A 20,177-nucleotide genomic window follows, 5' to 3' on the forward strand; every position below is an offset into this window, starting at 1 on the left:
GAATGACTTGGCTTCACTTCCTATGACTGTGCTACAGAGCAGTAAGAATCGCAGAGCAACCCTGTTTTTTATTGAGAAAAATTAGCCCATTCTTTTCAGAACATAATAAGAATATGATAAATATCCAGCCTCTCTACTCTTTTGGAGTTCTGGTGAACATTTTTTGCAGCAGCAAGTTTTAATGTTTAATTTTAAGGCCTGAACCTCCTAAGCATTATTGACTAAGATAAAAACCACAGGCCTCAAGAGTCTGTAAGTATTGATGTTGGTTGAGAGCCATTGGATGAATGATGCTTAGTATATTAAATATTAAAGGCAGAATCTTTTGGTTTGGTGAGTGTTGCTAATGCTGCCAATGAAAACATCCAGTTTGATTTACAGAAGTTTAATTTTATCTGGATACAATCCATTTCACCTGATAGTTACTATATAGGAATAATGAAATACCGTTAACAGCCCAGATAATTTCCTAAAATTCTGTGTGAAGTCAATGAGAAAAACAAAAATAACGGTTATTTAAATGCTTATATTTTTCAGTGGGTGGCTAAGTTTGCATCTTTAATATTCCCTTGATTGCTTATCATTTTAAAGGACTATAAATTGTATTTTAAATATAAAATGAAAACAGTAGGAAAAAAGGAAACTTTGCGGGGTTATGGGCATCATTCCTCCTTTACTTCTGCTTCTCTGTAATTTCCAAAATATCATTCAAAGTCATACTTACTGTGTTACATTCCCCCAAATTCTGCTTAAGTGTCGTTCTGCAGCAGACAACCTACACTTCGTCCTGGATTCACTGAACTTCCCGTACAGTTCTGCAAAGTGGAAATTGCAGATTGAGACCAAATTAGAAACTTCCAGGCTTACGGGGGTACTTTCAGAGGAGCAACCAAAAACGCTAGTTACTGCACTTTGGCAAATCACAACAGCAGCTGATTCACGTGGCCTTTACTTTGTGCCGAGAACTGTTCTAAGTGCTTGTGTATATTAGCTCGTTTAATTCTCACAGCAGCCCTCTGAGGGAGGCGGTGGCACCATCTTCACCACCATCATCTTCACCACCATCACCATCCTCACCATCCTCACCATCCTCACCATCTTCCCCATCATCACCATCCTCATTCCTCCTCCTCCTCCTCTTTCTCCTCCTCTCCCCCCAGCACACTACTCCTGCCACCACTACCATTTCACAGGTGAGATAACTAAAGCACAGAGAGATCAAATAACTTGCCTAGTAGCAAAACTAGTAACCAGTAGAGTCAAGAGTTTGACCCAGACCGTCTGGCCCTAGGATCTAGTGTCATAGTTGCTGCACATCAGGGTGACTGTAGACCCAGCTCCCACGAGCTTCCACGGACATACAAGCATGATTTGTATTTCAGTCATATTCTGCAAAATCTTATTTTTCATCATTTTCTGAAATACAGTTATCTATCACTTGAGGTATCTTGGTTATCTTAAATGCTGTGTTGGCTCTGAGTGGACGTGGAAGAGGAGTGGTGCTGTGTGTTAACATTGCTGGCGATCTCTCTAGGCCTAATTTTCTCAGAGTTTAGCCACAAAAGGGACGTTGATAAGTACGCAGTCTGATGCCCTTCGTTTCCCAGTCACAGAGGAGCGGGTTCCCCCACGAGTCCCCCAGACAGAGTTAGTCACTTCCTGCTTTGCGATCCCAAGGCACTTTGTTCATTCTCTGTATTTTAAGTAAATACTATTTTGTAATTAATCTGTTTATATGTCACTTCTTTCCACCTCCTACCCTTGCCTCTGAGTGACTTCTTCAAGTGCTGGGACCAGGTCTAATTTACTTTTGTCTCCCACTGGCCTGGTGACAGATGGATGAATCATTGCCCGGAGGGACTTGCCCAGAGTAGCAGACCTGAAACCAGATCGGCTTGCGTGACTCCCAGTCTTATACTTCACCACTCATGCGCTGCCAGAAGTGTTTTCAGATGATTTGGATGCTTTGCTGAAGGAGCGGGGACACAGCTTTCCTGTTACGTGTCCTAGACTGGCTCATTTATCAGACAGTGATAATGGCGGTGCCGCCGCCACCATTGCTACGGATCCCAGGGTGTCATCTGGAGGACGAAACGAAATGATGTTCCTGAAAGCTTTGGAACCGGCAAAGCCCCTTCCGGAGGATGTGTGTCACTGTTCTAGTCTGTTGTTATTTAAGTGTGATTTACAAAGTGTTTTCAATCTCCTGGTCCCTTTACTGTTCACTGTACTTTGGTGAAATAGATGGTGTCTCCTTGGCGATTCACCCGCGAGAGGGTGAGGCTGAGAAAGTTGAAGTCCTTCAGCCACAAACACAAGTGGCTGACGGGAGCTGGCACCCCGCCCCCTTGCCCTTGCAGCGCAGCCACCAGTCAGCGCGAGGCGCAGAGGCCCCCGGGCGAGGTGGTGTCCTAGAGCTCGGGGAGACAGCCCAGGAGAGGCGGATGCAGGGCTCTCCTAGGACCTGGACGGTTACAGATGTGTGTTTAGATTCCAGTCTGATGTTTCACTTTCTCAAGAGGCAGGGCCTGGGCACAGAAGGCTTTGTAAGACCAAGTGAGCAGGGTGGTTTGGAAGAGGCCAGCCAGCACTGTCAGCAGCAGCCACGCAGGGTGGGGCGTCCAGCGGGAGGAGGCGGCCCCCGCCATTGCTTTGACCTTGATGGGGAGTTCCTCGCTGCAGCTCTCAGGAAATGAAGGGTGATAAATCCAGCTGCTGCTTCCTGTTTCTAGAATTCTGAGATTTATTTTTTTGTAGGGTAGAATGCTTTATTTTTAAACCAGTGGAAAATACCCTCAACCTGTTCCTTGTTAGTGTCTTCTTAAAAACTTTTTGTCCTCACTTGGGCTTTAAGGGGTGTGTGTCTGTCTGTCTGTCTGTCTGTCTGTGTCTGAAATCCCCATGATGCCCTGGGCTGGCTCACTTTCTGTTTTTCAACAACAACAACAGAAAGGAAACCAATGAAGGCAGATTTCACCAGGCAGGAGCCCTGTGAGGTTGATAACGGTCTGACTGAGCGGAGGCCTGTGATTGACGCACGTGGTGTGTTACTGTCTCTCAGTTAGCTTGTGCCATTCAGGCCTGGTCTTGCTTCTCCTTGTGGTTGTGTTATTAGTGAGTAAAGGCCTGAGTCATTTAGCAAGCACACCGCTTCCTCACATGCCGCCAGTTTATGGAAGGCAGCCGGGAGGTGTAGATCACCAGGATGCAGCTTGGTGGCTTCGGCTGTGGAGCCAGTGACTCCACAACTAAAAGCAATGGGTGGGAAGATGTTCTCTAATGGCATTTTTTATTGCCTGATTTGAGAGGCAGAGAATGTGTGTGGAGACCCCAGCAGTTCTCTTCTCAGAAGCACTGAAGGAGGTTCATCTGGCAAAGCAGAATAGAGGCAGACAGCGAGCACAGCCCGTCCGCTCGCGGAGGGAGTCTCAGCTCTGATCGCAGCCCTTGGCCGGCCCCCCACTGGCCCTAAGGCACAGCTGTGGCGGTGGGCCGCTCTCAGTGGGACCCAGGACATGCTGCCTTGAAGGACTGCCCGGCCAGGTGACTTCGTTACTCTTATAGAATTATAGTTGCAGTTTATGTTGGATGAATTCAGAATAAAAAGGGAATGTCCGTAACTCAGACAAGCTTACACAGGGTGCGCGGTCTGGCTTTGCTAGCAGCGCCTTCTGAAGGCAAGCGCGGTGAGGCCGACGCCGGGTGGAGGCTGTGCGGTGCCCACGGCTGCGTGTGCTCCGGGCCTCAGCCCCGCGGCGCCGCTGCCTCGTTGCCGCAGTTTCTCAGCCAAGAAATGAAGCTGACGCTGTTCCTTTGTCTCTCAGTAGCTTGTGAGGATCAGGTTAGTTGGAATCCAAGCCAGCGCCTTTAAAACCTGAGGTGGTAAAGACGTGAAGGGAGCCTCTCGTTCAATGGAGCTCGAGCTGTAAATTGTAATTTCACTTTTCAAACTTTGCTCCTTGTGTCCCGAGGCAGCCTTTGAACCCCAGGGTTTCGTCTCCTCCACTTCAGATTTCTGTCTAATAGCTTGTAAATTTGAGGGGTAGGGGGGATTTAATTTAATTTGAGCTAATCTCTGATTTAAAACCAGCTGACAGGGGCAGGTGTGGGCTTGGGAGGGTCAGTCAGATCTGGGTTTGGACCCTGGTTAGCGATACTTTAGCTCTGTGATCTTGGCTGCACTTTTTCTCCAGAACTAGGACAGTGACACTCCTGCTCAGGGAGGATGGGGCGGTGGAACAAGGTCAGGTGTGTGAGCACGTGGTCACTCGGTAGGCCTGGAGCTCTGTCTCCTTCTGTGCGCCTGAGGAAGTCTCAGTGATGTGGCCAAGGATGGCGGCTCAACACACAGCAGCTCTCCTTCACCTCCTCTGCCCTCCGTGCTGCGGCCAGGGAAACGGGCAGAGAATGAAGCCGCTTTAGGTCACTAACACCCTCCGTAGGAATAATAAATATTTCTGTTCCCACCTTCTTCCTTTCAGTATAATCTGACTTGAGTTCTTTTAATGCTCAACCTTCAAAGGGAGTTTCAGTGGGTGAGAAATCCTGACCCCGTATGGATCGCGGGAACGCGTACAGAGCTCCTCAGTCATATGACCACGCGCTGTGTTTTCTTTTCAAACTTATATGAGTTGTGCAATTATTTTTGCAAGGCACCTTTTTTTTTTTTGCCTTTAGACTTTCCCCAAAAAGGACCTTCTAAAGTTTTACGACTGGCTAGGTAACACAGTGGTTGGCAAGGTTAATGTTTACCAGCTCACCGAAGGGAAAAGCAAACAAGATACAGCCAGACTCTGTTGAAGAATTTCCATCAAATTATGAATTCCTTAATCTTGACACCGTCACGTAGTCAGGACAGCATGCTCCCTCCTGGAGTCAGACCGCCCCGTAGAGATGTGTTTATGGTGCACAATTTACCTTTATGCTCCGAATAAGAGACAGCGTATGAAAACCATCTCCGTGCTTCCTCATGCTGTTATTTTTATCTTCCAACTCCCTGCTCTTTTCCATCCAGCAACCCAGCCTCCCCTCTCACTGCTTTCCCAGGTTTGGTTTTTCTCCCCAGCCAACTTCCGAGACGCCAACAGTTCCCTTTCCCACTTGCTCCCGCCCGCGGTGGCCGGGCTTCTTCCGGGGCCTGCGTGGCCGAGGGGCACTCCGGCTTTACTCCTCAGCTCCCTCCCCCGGGTAAGTGATGCTGCTTTCCATTCGCTCCTTGAAGTGCCGCCTCGTTTGGCTTCCAGTACGAAGTTCTCTTCCTCCTTCTGACCCTGTCTTCTCCCTACGGTGCTGAGCCCTCTTTTCCTCCACTGTCCCCTGAGTGGTAGTGACCCCTGGGCCCTTTGACCTTTCTCTCTGTCGACTCCTGTGGGTGGTCTCATCCTCCGTGGACGGATGAGCCACAACATGTAATTCCACCCCAGGTCCTTCTCTTGAGATGCAGGGCGACTGACTGCTGGACATCCCCACTTAAATTTTTTGTACCAGTTCTGGCTCCTTAAGCTGAAAAATTGAATTTACTTGGAAATCATCTTGATAAACAAAGCTTTCTCATTCGTTTCCCATCCTCCAGTCTCGCCTCCCTCCAGCCCGCCTTCCTGTACTCCGGGGAGAACCCTTTCTGAGCTGGCGTGCTGGCCTCGTGGCCGGCCCTGTTCAGGCCCTGTGGGGACTCCTTGCTGCCTCTGTAACTTAGACCTGATGGTGTTGCCGTCCCCTGAGCCCTGCTGGCAGGGAGCCCTCCCCTGTGTGTCCTGGGAAGGCACCCGGAGCACTCACAGGTCAGTCTGCCCTAATCTTTCTATTTCTAGATGCTTTTATTTAAGAGGCACTTTTTTAGTGATTCAAAAAGGTTTTAAATGATGGCACATGCTAAGTTGCTGTAACAGAGACCCCGGGTGGAGCGGTTTAAACAGGACAGATACTTCCTTCTCATGTAACAGCCCAGTGAGAGCAGCCGGGGGCTGGCAGGACGGCTCTGCCTTGAGCCCATGGTTCCCACGGCTGTGCCCGCTTGCCTGCTTCTAGCCGGCAGGAGAGGGGGCAGGAGGGCGGGCAGGGTAGCCTGGTCCTCCTGGAGGTGGCCAGGAAGCGGGCGGCCACTGCTCACACCCGTTCGCTCAGCGTGGTCACGAGCCGTCACTGGAAGATGAGGCTGCGCAGTATTCTCTCTGGCTGGGCAGCGGGGCACCAGCTCAGCTGACTGCTGTGGCCAGGACGTAGGCGGGAGAGTGACTTCTGGGAAGGACTTGGTTGTCCTTATCACGGGAACAAAGAACTATGTTGACTGGAAAGTCAAGCTGGGAGAAAATGAGTGGGTTTTTTTAGCTCATCTGGACCTACTCTGGAAGGTTTCGGCAGTTGCAACACGTAGGTCATAGGATTCAATGCTTTTTTTCCTTCCGCTCCCAAAAAAGGCACGTCACCCAGGGTTAAGGGTGTATAAACACAAAGGGCAGCTTGTAGCTCTTACCCTCAGCTCAGGCGTTTGTGGTGACAATCGGTGGCACCTGATGTGTGAGCGCATGCGCAGGTTAGCGCTCGCGGCGTGGAGCTTCCCTCTGCTTCTCTGCCACACTGTTCATGGGCTCACGTTCGGCACAACTCTTGGAAGCATTTTATCACCATCTTCAGAACATTCTCTGAAAGGCGGTGTTGACATATTCGCTTTCTAAGTGGAGTTACCATTCCTCCTGCCATCTTGTGTTCTTCACTCTCAGATGTGAAAATAAACTTCACCTGTCGGGGCGTTGCATAATTTGGGTCGGTTTCTCAGGGCTGTGGCCCGCAGGTCACAGCGTAAGTACCCGTGTGCCGAAATACAAAGCGTCTTAGCCCACGTGCAGGGCACTCCCGCTGGGACTAGCTTCAGCAGCTTTCCAGTTTTGTACAAAGACCATTATTTCCCGCCTACATGCTGATGGGCGCAAGGGTGAGAAATGCTGTTCAGATGTCTGTTTCTAGAATTTTTTAATTCTAGATTTCTTGCTAAAAAATAATTACACTGTGTAACATGCTTCCGTGATAAAAGGCCAGTCCCCATTCGCGAAGGAGTAAAGACGGTCCTGAGGCTGCTCTGCACTGACTGCGGCGGGAGGCACCTAAGCCAGGGTGCGTCTGCAGGTGAGCTGCCTGAGGAGCATCTAGACAGCCTCACGGAACGGTGAAGGATATTTCTAGCCTGCGCTTCGGGCGACAGCAGCTCTGGCTTTCCTGGGAGCGTCCCAGTGACGCCTCCTCCTGGCACCTCCCCTTGTCTGGAGTCTGTCGCTGTGAACAGGTTTCCAGTTGAGAAGGTGAATCGCGTCTGCGTCCCTTGCCCGTTGCTGGTCCCACTGTCGCAGCTTTCTTGGCGGTCATACACTTGCTCTGCCCTCGCTTCGGGGTAGGCTGCTTCAGGACCACTCACCCGAAGTAGTCCTGGGCAGGATGGCGCGGTGGTGCGCGCTCCAGAAGCACTTTTCCGGAGCACTGAAGGCAGGCGTGGGCAGGGCCTGAGCTCCGGGGGTGGAAGGACTACCCCCGCTGCTCTGTTACGTGCACATTCTCAGCGCTGTCACATCACCTCAGCCAAATACGTGGTGAAAATGGAACGGTGTGGGATTGATGGCCTCGGGACAGCACAGGTCTCCTGAAGCCTCTGACGGGCGAGGTGAGCTGTCTTCGCCTCAGGCCCCCCCTGCCGCCAAGTGTGCGTGTTTGAGCGTTGGGCAGCTGCTCGCGGCCTCTGCGTTAGCGGCCTCTGCCCGACGGTGCCGGCCCAGCGAGGCGGGGGCGTCACTGCTACAGTTCTCCTGCGCTGCATGTAAAACGGCACAAATGAGCCACTGGTTTCTTGGTTGTAAAGATCTGCTTTTACTGTTTGGGGCTCTCGTGAGGAAGAAAGGAAGGTGATATTTAATCACTCCCAAATGATCACACCGCAGGATGAAGTCTAGACGTAATTCTGTTGTATTTGTGGGCGGGGATGAGCCGTGAGTCTCTGCTCCGCCATCTTTGCTCCCGCCTAATAAATCCTGTCACTTAGAAGATGTAGACCTTGGTTTACATCCAGTATCTGATACTTTTTTCTGGAATTCCCAACGACAGCGCCAGGAATGGGCACCAGGTGGCCGCGGCACCAGTTCACGTGGGCGGAGCCGAAGGCCTGGGCCTGCCTGGCTCACCGGCTTTCTTCTCCCAGGGCGTGTCCAGACGCCCCCTCCTCTGTGGGCCACGACCCGAACGGGGCCGGGAAGCACCATGGCGACCTCTGCAAGCGGGACAGCAGAGGCGTAAACAAACGTGCTGCCCCGCTGGCACCCAAGTGTTCATACGTTGTTTCAGAAGTGTCATCTTGGGCCGTTGTTTTCAGAGTCACATAGATGCCATACTTTAGCGGAAAGTAAATATCCAAAAATCTCCAAAGTCAAAGATCTTCGTGTAATCTTCAAAACAGCAGCTCATCTGAAATAAGTCACAGAGTACTGAATTAGAAATTTTACTTTTTTATAACTGAAGTGATTACGTACAAGCAAAGTAATCGTGTGCCTCCCCAGTACGAAAGGGTTTAGGGATTTTTACAGACTGTGGGCTGCCCAGCCGTGGTCCAGGTTTACAGCCCCAGTAATTCTTCATAACTGGAGGAAATGTGATAAATTATACCATGGTGACGGTGGCTGTCTGTCACATCTCCGCTGGTCCGCTGTAATTTAGGGAAGAGGAGAAGCGCGCGAACAGCCACGCGCACCGTGGCTGGTGAAGGGCTTCCCGCTGAACGTCCTATCAGACCTGCTTTTCTAAACATCATTTGCAGTTTTCACAAGAGCTGCACAAAGAGACGCTAAGTCCTGAGAAACAAGACTGAGTGAACAGTACGCACAGCGCTTTCCCGTGAAGCAGGACAACGGTGCGGCTCTGCCAGGTCTGCCGATCTCCCACGGCTAATCCCAGACGAAGGCTCTGGTTGTGTTCCGCTGAAAGGCTAGCCCTTTGCGGGTTTTCAGTCAACCCTGAGGTGGTTTCTGGCGTTCACGATGCGTCGCGTCCCACTGTGGTCAGCCGTGTTGTCAGAGGCGTTAACGGTCTTCAGGAGTTGCGATTGCCCTTCATCTCTGCGGCATTTGTCTGATTCATACCTTTGTTCTCTTTGACGTCAACTCCTTGTCTTCGTTTTCTTGATTTTCTTTTCTCTTCTTTTTTCTTCATTTTTTTTTCACCCGCAAAGCCTTCACGGTCGTCTTTCCTCTCTGCTTCCACCACATTTCAATCCTGGGTTTTCCTCAGGCGCTCCCCCTCCCCCAGTGTTTTGGACACCCAGGGCCAATCTTGGAGAGTACTTGGGGTGGGAGCGCCCGGTGAGCACGCCTGTGGGCTTGACATTACAGAGGGTGACGCGTGTATCTTGTCACAGTGGTGTTTTATCCCCATTTCACTGATAAGGAAAACAAAGGCCCAGGTTTTCATGGTGAGTCATGTGAGACGTTATCTGTGTCCCCGTTTCACAGGTGAATCGGTAGGAGGTGGAGATGGGTGAAATCTCAGGCAGCCTCACGCCTTAAGCCGCGTTCCTATCCAGTACGTGACTGACGTTTCAAGAACTGAATTCTAGTTCAAATGGTCAGCTCAGTAAAAGGCGACTGGAGATGATGTGTGCGTAGGTTACGCCATTTCTCGGTTATCTTTGTACAGGTTTAAAGTATTTGGTTTTCTTTTTCCCACTCCGTTACCCCTTGTATCTTTGCCCCTCCTTTACTGCTGCCCCGCCGTTTGGCTGTTGTTCACCTATAAAATGTAAACTCACTTTAATACTGACCTAAAGAGAACTCAGTGAATGGTGAGACTACGCTTCCTTTCCCTGGTTTTGTTTTTTTTTTTTACTGTTCTCTCCTTTAGTTCATCCCAGAAACCAGATTTTGTTAGCAGAGGCTTAGGCTGTTGGATTCTTACAGCCGGCTCCCTTCTGAGTGCGCGGCATATACATCACTGTGCGACACATCGTGTGCGTGTGGTCTCCAGAGACAGATGAGGACAGGCTGTTTTTGGCTTTAAAATTGTGCTTCACTCCAGAAGTGTTATGCAAAGACAGCCGTCCGTCATCTGTATGTTGATAGCACTAAAGCAATGGTTTTCAGACTAAGCTTATAGATTTCATGCCCAACCATGTGAGGGCTTATATAAATAAATATGTATTTATTACATGTAATCTGCCTACTTTTTCAAAGGACTTGAAAAAATAAAATAAAGGATTCTGGAAGGTGTGTGAGGGGAAAAAAGGACTTGAAGGGCTTATGAAAAAAATCCAGGCTGCAATAAAATCATGTAAATGGATATGAAAGAAGAAGGGTATGGAGCAGTGAAGTGGAGGATTGAAGAAATCTGAGAGCCATCCTGGACGCCTTGCTCTCCTTCACCCTCCCCTGCAGTCATTAAGTCCTGTTGTTGCTTCTTTGGCCTGCCAGCGCATACATCCGCGCATTTTTCCCTCTCAGTTCTCCACCAGTCACAGCCCCGTCTTTCCCTCCATCCTTTGCCCGGACAGCTGCCTTCCTCATCTCACGTCGCCCCTCACTAACTGGCACCCTAGGCCTGCAGTGACCTTTTAAGAGACACGAGTCTGATGTCACCCACCTCCAGCTAAAAGCGCATCAGAGGCGTCCGCCTGCCCTGAGGTGGGAGCCGCCAGAATGGCTCCCGTGGCGTCATCTCCACCCACGCCCTGCTCTCACGCCCTGAGCTCCAGGCTCTAGCTTCTTCCAGTTGCTCTGATGTTTTCTGCTCTCCTGCTCTCTCTCCACGGGGCCTTTGCACGTTCTGGTCCAGCCCGCCCTGCACTTGTTCTTCACCCCTCACTTCAGTCACAACTTCCTCCTCGATCTTGCCACCTGGAGGAAAATCCCTGTTAATCCTGCCTTCATGATTCCAGGCAAGCAGGGAAGGTCCAGGTTTTCTGGAATCTGAAATGGAGCCGGGAGTGGAGGGGGCTCTTTAAGAAAAAGAACACAAAGTTAGAGATACAAACAGAGGTGCAGGGCCCTGTAAAGGGCCTGGGGGTGGGGTGGGTTCCTGAAGCTGGGGTTGTGCCTGCACGGCGGGCCTGCCGCTGCCTCTCCTCTCCAGGTCGCTGTCCTCAGCTGGCCGTTTTATCTGCCTGGTGACACGGACGCTTCTCTCCGTGGGGAAGGAAGTGGGTCTGAATTTGCTCAGCAAGGTTTCTCCAGGGGTGTGCCTCGTGGTGACATTTGACGACGCAGCCTGTATTTCATGGATGGAAGGATGAGCGAGTGAGTGATTAAATGAAGATTCAGGCTACAAGTTAATGCTTATAATGTGTATGTAAAATGCAGCTGAGTTTCTTGGAATCCGCCGCTCAGTGGAGAGCATCGGACCCCACAGTGCTCAGCATCAGTCGTCATGAAAGACGGACCTCTGTCTGCACCTGGGGGTAAAGATGTCTTTCTGCAGCGTTCTCTACTGAGACACCTTATGCAACACGGTGAATAATAACAGTGGCTACTTGTATCAAGCACTTCCCACGTTCTGGGCACTCACTCCTCGTTTGGACACGGCATTCTGACTTAAGTGTTCATTGACTCCGGTAAGCGGTGCACACGCAGTTAGATGCAGTCAGGACTTCTGCGTCCGTTGCCTGTGGGGACAGGTAGCAAACCCCCGTGCGGACAGGGAGAAGGAAGACCCGAGGCCCTGGCAGCTTCCCGCGTCCGCGAGCCTGCCCCTGGGCGCTCCGGCCTCCCGGCCTCCTACGGCCCCTGGCTGTGGGCCAGACTGACGCTCGCCTGCCTCGGCCCTGGGGGTCACGCTGGCTTGTCACCTGCTCTCCCTCGGGGATCACACCTGGGTCTTCTGTCCTGGTGAGGGGATGCCCGTGTTTGTCTTTGCCTTTTTGTTTTCCTGTGGAATGTTTAATTACCAGCTGAACTGGCATGCAGATGGCCTATCAGAATGAGTTACCTTCAGGGTAACCTGTTCAAAGGACTGTGTAGGGCTGCCCATCTGGACACTGAAGAACGCCTGTCAGAGCTGACCATTTGCCTTTGGCGTAGTTAGTAGTGACCTTGTATGTCACTGTAATTGGCAGCGACAGCACTTGGCTCCCAGGTACAGGGCCTTCTGAGCCGTCTCCTAGAATGCTGTCGCAGGCCTGTGTGGTTCATTCAGTCACAGACCGTCATTCGGTGCCTGAACTGGGCCCTGCCCGGGGGACATGCAGGCAACAGGAACTCCTCTCCCTTTAGGTTGGGGATTCAGACCCAGGTGGAGGGAGAAAAGGAGACAGACAGACAGGTGGAGCTCACGGTGAGACGGGCCCTGAGTGGCCGCTGTCTGGCTCTGCATTCGCTGTTAGTCCTGACGGCCAAGGTTTCCTGATAAACTGCCAAGTTGTTGTTTGTTTTTTTTTTTTTTTTACTAAATACGCTCCCTACTCAAGGTGTGCTGTGTCAGTATGTGAGTGTCTTTTCCTAACTTCGAGACGTGTTTTGAGGGTTAGTAAGATGGCCCCAGGGCAAGATACTCAAGTACTTTCTAGCAGTTTTTACCAAACCAGAAATAAAAACGGGCGGGCTCCCAGCTGCCCAAGCCCAGAGCCGATGCCCGTGGGCTTGGGGCCAGAGGGGCCTTCTGTCCCAGAGGCAGCTGGAGGAGATCGTGGCGAACGTCCCGGACCTTGGAAAGCTGCTCGGGGTGGCGGGGGGCCCCTCCTCACTTCCCTTTGCCCACTTACAGGCGTGTGCCAGTGGCACTCCCCGGAAGCAGGGCTAAGAGGGAAACGCTCAGTTTGGGTCGAAGACATCTATCTCGCAAATGGAAAGAAGCAGGGAACTTAGAAATACAAGCAGAGCTCCCCTTAGAAACCCCACTGGCCCACCCCACTGGTGAACTGGATGAAGCTACGGCTGTAAAGGCCTCGGAACCATGCGGTCCTCACGCACGGCACCAGCTCGGGAGGGCCTTCTCCGGGTCCTTCATCGAGGTCTCCCGGCCGGGGCTCTCTGTCAGGGCTACTCAGGCCCTTTGCCCAGGACCTATTCCTGTCTGTTTCCTCCAGGCGGCCTTCTCGGGAGGGACAGCGACTCATGTTGTTGTTGTTGTTCCTGTTTTTATCTCTAGACGCTCTGTCCAGTGCACGGAGTTTACTCACCCTGTAACTATTTGTTGAATGAAGTGCAGTTCGCAGTAGAGGGTACACTGAGTGAGGCCTGTAGGGACTGAAGCGTTTCTGCAGTTCCGTTGGCCTGAGCTCCTGGTCAGGGGAACGTAGCATTAACCTGTAGAAGGACCTCTGATGCTGTGTGGGACAAAATGCGGAGCCGGCGATTTAGAGGCCTTTCCATGCCGTTCCACGAGTGAGGCCTCGTGTCCGGCTCCCACACGTGGGCCCTGACTTTCAGAACTGAGCGCTAAGCGGGGGCGGGGGGCATAGCTCACGCGGTGGAGCCCCTGCTTAGCATACACAGGTCCTGGGTGCGTTCCCTGGTCCCTCTAATTACCTGCCTCCCCAAAATTAATTAATTAATTAAAAAAATAAAGAGCTAAAGGAAGAGGCAAGAGTGCCGACCACCGTGCATTAGCACGTCTCTGCCGTTCCCTGCGATGTTTACTTCAGGCCTGCAGTACGTACTTGGGGTTGTGTTCCTTGGCTTCGAAGTACATTCTCTCTGTGAGTAGCTGCTCTAGGACGAGCCCCAGCAGGTGGTAAAGGACACTCTGTCAGGCAGTTCATGGACGTCCCATGTTTGAGGCCAGAGCTTGCCAGGGCAGTGCTGGTTTCCTGCCTCGCGGCCCAGGCACGTCCTGAAAACCGAGTTAAACCATCAACGCCTTGGCATCCGTCTTGTGACTTAGCCATCAAGTGTGGTGTCTGTACGGGGCATGATGGACAGACAATGGGGTAACTTTTAATAATCACTTGTAGTTTCTGTAACACCGTTTCTCCATGCCTCTGTGCCTTTGACGTCCTATTTCTTCTGCTGGAACTGCTTCCACTCCACACCATCCCGTGACGGCCCCCTTCCTTCCAGTCTCATCTTAAAAACCTCCTCTCTGTGATGTCCTCTCACCTACCAAATGCAGGCGTGCGTTTCCCCCATCAGAGCCATTTTCTTCCGTGTTGTAATAGCACACTTATCGCTTATTGTTCCACGCAGACCAGGAGCTCCTTGAGGGCAAGGGCCAGGTTGCACCGTTCCTGTACTCCCCTCCGTGGCACCTGGCTCCTGGCTTTCTTGAATGCTGAGCGAATGTCACGAGAGGTTGTTTTAGGGACGGTGGTGGTTCCATAATTTCATTCCTCTCATCAAAGCCAAGGACAATGGTGAGAAGGCCCCTTCTTCAGCAGCCAGCCCTTGGATGACAGCGTGATGGAGAAGGAGACTTGAAGATGAAAGGTTCTGTTAGCGCTCTCCCCTGACTAGCTCAGGAAGGTCACTTACGCTTCTTGTGCCTCAGTTTCCTCACTCGTCCCTGGACGACAGTACTGCCTGGCTTCCTGGGTTACGGTGAGAGTCAGTGCAGATGTTCTATAGAAAAGCAGTCTGCAGACTGTAAAGCCAGCACCAGAAGGAAAGGAGAGTGGCGGTGGAATCCGGTAGGAAGAACACGCGGCTTGGCCTTGGGCGAGATTTTAAACCCAGGCTCCACCGCTGTTCCTTTGACTAACACAACTCAGCTCCCGCGAGCCAGTTTCGTTACTTGTCCGGGGGACGCAGTAGCGCTTCGGGCAAGGCTGTGAAGGGCGATGGAGCCCGGGCCGTGTTCCATCTGTGTACGCCCTGCTGTGGCCAGGCCAGAGCCACTGCACCCTGTGTGCTCATACCTCTGCACTCTCTTTTCCGTGGCAGACTCAGTCCTCTACCCCAGGGAGAGCGTGCCGCTTCTCTCAGGCTGGGGAGATGGAGCAGGCAGAGGTGAGAGGTGAGGACGGTTAGGATTTCCCTGGCCTGTGACCCCAGCCTGGATGTGCCTTGGGACAGTGCTGAGGCCAAGCCTCAGTGTGGTGTCCCAGCGCATTCCCAGGGCAGCGACAGAAAGAAAGAAAAGGTAATGAGCTGGAGGACACGGCAGGCGCACAGAGCCCTGGATGGGCAGTGTGGATGGCATGCTGTGGGCAGAGCCATCCGAGGCTGGGGTCGTTGCGTGCTGGCGTTGCCGGGAGGGGCGAGGCCGAGCTGGTTGCCGTGCAGGCTCAGAGTGAATGCTGTGTTCTCCACCCCCTACCTCTGAACTTTGCTCACTCCCCGAGGAGAGCAGCCAGCCCCCTCTCCTCTCTCCTGGGATCCAAGCCCGTCCCGAGCACAGGGTGCGTGACAGCCACCACTGAAGCTGCCGTTGGTTACGAGGATCCCACAGGTTCTTGGCCGTGTGGGCCTTAGCTATTTGTTTTTATGGAGAGGGCTGGCTTAGAGTTTTTATTTTTGCATGGGCCCAAATGCTTTGTGGTGGCAATTAAGTTTACTAAGATGCTCTTCTGCCCGGCACCCCGTGTGGGCAGTGAGTAAACGTGCGTGAGGAGTTTTGATGGTGACGATGACGACGATGGTGCTCAGCAGCCCACATGGTCTTCCACTGACTGAGTGTCAGTGTTGTGCCAGGCCTTGGCTGTGTCGCAGTAAGGAAGAGGGGCAGGGTCGCTGTTCCCATGGAATTTATAACCCCACGAGGGAGCAGACGAGTGAACAGCCGCTCTCCCACGGCGTGATAAGGGCAGAGTCCTGTGGGAACCCATCAGAGAGGCACCTCACCCAGACTCAGGGTGCGCTTCCTGGGAAAGGCAGCAGATGCCCGATGGCCTGGTGAAGGCCGGTGGGGAGGAAGTGCTCCAGGTAGAGGAAACCGTGTTGGCTGGAGAAACTGGAAGAAGCAGCCAGAAGAAGAAAGCATTTCCTCATCTGGTGTTTTCGCTTGCATCTCTGTAATAATGTCTTTCGTTTCCTCGTTTTCTAGGAATGTTTACCCTTGCGGAGGTTGCTTCGCTCAATGACATCCAGCCGACTTACCGGATCCTGAAACCATGGTGGGATGTGTTTATGGATTACCTGGCTGTCGTCATGCTGATGGTAGCCATCTTTGCGGGAACCATGCAGCTTACCAAAGATCAGGTGGTCTGCTTGCCGGTACTGCCGTCTCCTATAAATTCAAAGGCACACACGCCCCCGGGAAGTGCCGACGTCACCACCCACATCCCGAGGGCGGAATCTGCCACAGAGCAAGGCCGAGACGGGCGCACGGCGAAGGAGATTTCCTTTGGCGCAGCTGCTGTGACACCCGACATGCCTCTCCGAGCCACGCACCCTCACGCAGACGCCACAGCTCCCGGTCAGGAGGCGAAGAAAGAGAAGAAGGACCCCGCAGGCCGAAAAACAAACCTGGACTTCCAGCAGTACGTGTTCATTAACCAGATGTGCTACCACCTGGCGCTGCCCTGGTACTCCAAGTACTTCCCGTACCTTGCCCTCATCCACACGATCATTCTCATGGTCAGCAGCAACTTCTGGTTCAAGTATCCCAAAACATGCTCGAAAGTGGAACATTTTGTTTCAATACTAGGCAAGTGCTTCGAATCTCCCTGGACGACCAAAGCGCTGTCAGAGACAGCGTGCGAAGACTCGGAGGAGAACAAGCAGAGGATGGCAGGTGCCCAGACTCTGCCCAAGCACGTGTCTACCAGCAGCGACGAGGGGAGCCCCAGCGCCAGCACCCCGATGATCAGCAAGGCGGGCTTGAAGTTTTCAGCCGAGAAGCCGGTGATCGAAGTCCCCAGCATGACCATCCTGGATAAAAAGGACGGGGAACAGGCCAAAGCCCTGTTTGAGAAAGTGAGGAAGTTCCGCGCGCACGTGGAAGACAGCGACTTGATCTATAAACTCTACGTGGTCCAGACCGTTGTCAAAACGGCCAAGTTCATCTTCATCCTGTGCTACACCGCGAACTTCGTCAACGCCATCAGCTTCGAGCACGTCTGCAAGCCCGAAGTAGAGCACCTGACAGGCTACGAGGAGTTCGAGTGCACCCACAACATGGCCTACATGCTGAAGAAGCTGCTCGTCAGCTACATCTCCATCATCTGCGTCTACGGCTCCATCTGCCTCTACACTCTCTTCTGGCTGTTCCGGATCCCTCTAAAGGAGTACTCCTTTGAGAAGGTCCGAGAGGAGAGCAGTTTCAGTGACATCCCCGATGTCAAGAATGACTTCGCGTTCCTCCTGCACATGGTGGACCAGTACGACCAGCTCTACTCCAAGCGTTTCGGGGTGTTCCTGTCGGAAGTCAGTGAAAATAAACTTAGGGAGATTAGCTTGAACCACGAGTGGACCTTCGAGAAGCTGAGGCAGCACGTGTCGCGCAACTGCGCAGGACAAGCAGGAGCTGCACCTGTTCATGCTGTCGGGGGTGCCCGACGCCGTCTTTGACCTCACGGACCTGGACGTGCTGAAGCTTGAGCTGATTCCAGAGGCTAAAATCCCTGCGAAGATTTCTCAGATGACTAACCTCCAAGAGCTTCACCTCTGCCACTGCCCTGCAAAAGTGGAGCAGACTGCTTTCAGCTTTCTGCGCGATCACTTGCGATGCCTTCACGTGAAGTTCACGGATGTGGCTGAAATCCCCGCCTGGGTGTATCTGCTCAAAAACCTCCGGGAGTTGTACTTGATCGGCAACTTGAACTCCGAAAACAACAAGATGATCGGGCTTGAATCCCTCCGGGAGCTGCGGCACCTGAAGATCCTCCACGTGAAGAGCAACTTGACCAAAGTTCCCTCCAACATTACCGACGTGGCCCCACACCTTACCAAGCTGGTCATCCATAATGACGGCACGAAACTCTTGGTACTGAACAGCCTTAAGAAAATGATGAACGTGGCCGAGCTCGAACTCCAGAGCTGTGAGCTCGAGAGGATTCCACATGCGATTTTCAGCCTCTCCAACTTACAGGAACTAGATTTAAAGTCAAACAACATCCGCACAATTGAGGAAATCATCAGTTTCCAGCATTTGAAACGACTGACTTGCTTGAAATTATGGCATAATAAAATTGTCACCATTCCTCCCTCCATCACCCACGTCAAAAACCTCGAGTCACTTTATTTCTCTAACAACAAGCTCGAGTCCTTACCCGTGGCAGTGTTCAGTTTACAGAAACTCCGATGTTTAGATGTAAGCTACAACAACATTTCCATGATTCCTGTAGAAATAGGGTTGCTTCAGAACCTGCAGCATTTGCATGTCACGGGGAACAAAGTGGACGTTCTGCCAAAGCAGTTGTTCAAATGCGTCAAGTTGAGGACTTTGAACCTGGGGCAGAACTGCATCACGTCCCTCCCAGAGAAGATCGGGCAGCTCTCCCAGCTCACGCAGCTGGAGCTGAAGGGGAACTGCTTGGACCGCCTGCCAGCCCAGCTGGGCCAGTGCCGCCTGCTCAAGAAAAGCGGGCTTGTTGTGGAAGATCACCTTTTTGACACCCTGCCCCTGGAAGTCAAAGAAGCATTGAATCAAGACATAAACGTTCCCTTTGCAAACGGGATTTAACCCGAGACGACGCACGCGCTCCCGCGTGCGGGAGCAGCTTCCTGGACTGCAGGCGCTCATGTGCCAGTTACCGCAAGACATGCGTTTTAGGAGTAGGTGCATCTTTGAACGTAAAACGCAGAGAGGATGCATAGAAGCTGGTAGAAGACGTCACTGAATGTTCAATGTTTGTAGTGTTTTAAGGTGTTCACTTCCAAATCTTTTCTCGCTCTCTTTTTTTTTCTTTTGGGGAAAGGGAAGGAAAAATTGTAATCACTAATCTTGGTTTCTTTTTAAATTGTTTGTAACTTGGATGCTGCCGCTACTAAATGTTTACAAATTGCTTGCCTGCTAAAGTACATGATTAAATTGACATTTTCTTACTCTGCCACTTTTTTTTTTTTGAGGTGTCTTGATTTACTTTGCTTAATTGGTGCAATATTGCTTTAATTCAGACCACTGACGACACATCAGGTCCAATCGTGTAAATTTAGGTTTGCTGAAATGTCGATTTATTTTTTGTTCTAATTTAAAGCACCTCAAACAAGCACTTCTTAGCATATTTAACTGGTGCTACTGCTTCTGAGAATCCCATTTTACAGATTTTACACTCTTGAAGGCCTGGAATGCAGTTAAGGTGTGTAGATCATTGAGGGAGTTTTGTTTGTTTGTTTTTTAAGAATAAATAACAAGAAAAAATAAAATAATGCTCTCCTAACTAATAGCTGTTTTCCCATAGTCTGGAGTTGTGATTATATGATACATCTTTCTGTCAACACTGTAGGGTTGCCAATAAATAGAAAATGTTATTTTAAAATAAATTTAATTACAACCAAAATAAAAATTTTAATGCCTTAATGATTAGCATCCTCCCAGTGTATCGCCGTGTGGAAGGCAACGCAACGTCAAAGCAAGTGTCACTGCATCACTTGCCCTCTTCACTGTCGCGGACAGAAAGTAGGACTCGTAGTTCAGTGAGTTGAAAACCAGGACTACCTCTGCTCATTTTAGTGGCAGGCTGTACTTGCTGTGCGTGCCTGCAGTGGGGAGGGGGCGTGCCCAGGAAAACGCGGGCAGAATGTGCTTTTTAGATGATGCTTTTTCCTTCTTTAGCTGACAAAGTGTCTAAATCCATTTCAGAAAATCAAAAACTTCCCTTCCATCGGTTCGGGTGTTGGTTGGCAGGTACTTATAGGCCTTTCTACAGGAGTGCCTTTTTCAGGAGAAGAGACTGTCTGGCCCTCTGGTTGAGAAGGTGGTATCCTCTCCTTACAAGACTGGACTCATTCAGTGAAGCACTGGGCGGTCTCTCGCCACATCTTAGCATAGCTTGAAGGAGAACGCGAAGAGATGAGCTCGCATCCTTGCTCCTCCCCCCCAGGCTGACCCCTGGGGCTGCTGGCCGGCAGTAGGTGGGGGGCTGCCTGCCCTAGGGCCCCTGAGCGCCTCCAGAGGTGTTGTCACTGACGGGAAGGGCTGCGGCCACTGCGGCTGAGTTAGGGACTCACCCAGCTCCAGAGTCCTGGCCACGCCCTCTCCTCCTAAAAGACGTGAGGTAGAAAGAAGACCAGCTCATAGAAGCCCGGGCGTAGGAAGTCGGAGGACAGTGGCAGGTGTTCGGTGTCGGCCAGTTCTCTCCCGTGTACGCCTCTCCCGTTTCCCTCCGCACCCACGGATAC

The 20,177-nt window shown here is 51.6% G+C and overlaps 1 protein-coding gene across 1 annotated transcript in view; it reads left to right on the forward strand.

Annotated features, from left to right (window-relative positions):
* Nucleotides 1-19,343, forward strand: part of LRRC8D (leucine rich repeat containing 8 VRAC subunit D) — a 93,609-nt gene extending 74,266 nt beyond the window's left edge. The window contains 2 exon segments of the mRNA XM_032487041.1: nucleotides 15,940-17,342; nucleotides 17,344-19,343. Coding sequence (XP_032342932.1) covers nucleotides 15,940-17,342; nucleotides 17,344-18,519 — 2,579 coding nt within the window. The 3' untranslated portion in view covers nucleotides 18,520-19,343.
* The last annotated feature ends 834 nt before the right edge of the window (nucleotides 19,344-20,177 follow it).

This window comes from Camelus ferus, chromosome 9, assembly GCF_009834535.1.
Source record: "Camelus ferus isolate YT-003-E chromosome 9, BCGSAC_Cfer_1.0, whole genome shotgun sequence".
Classification (NCBI taxonomy): domain Eukaryota; kingdom Metazoa; phylum Chordata; class Mammalia; order Artiodactyla; family Camelidae; genus Camelus; species Camelus ferus.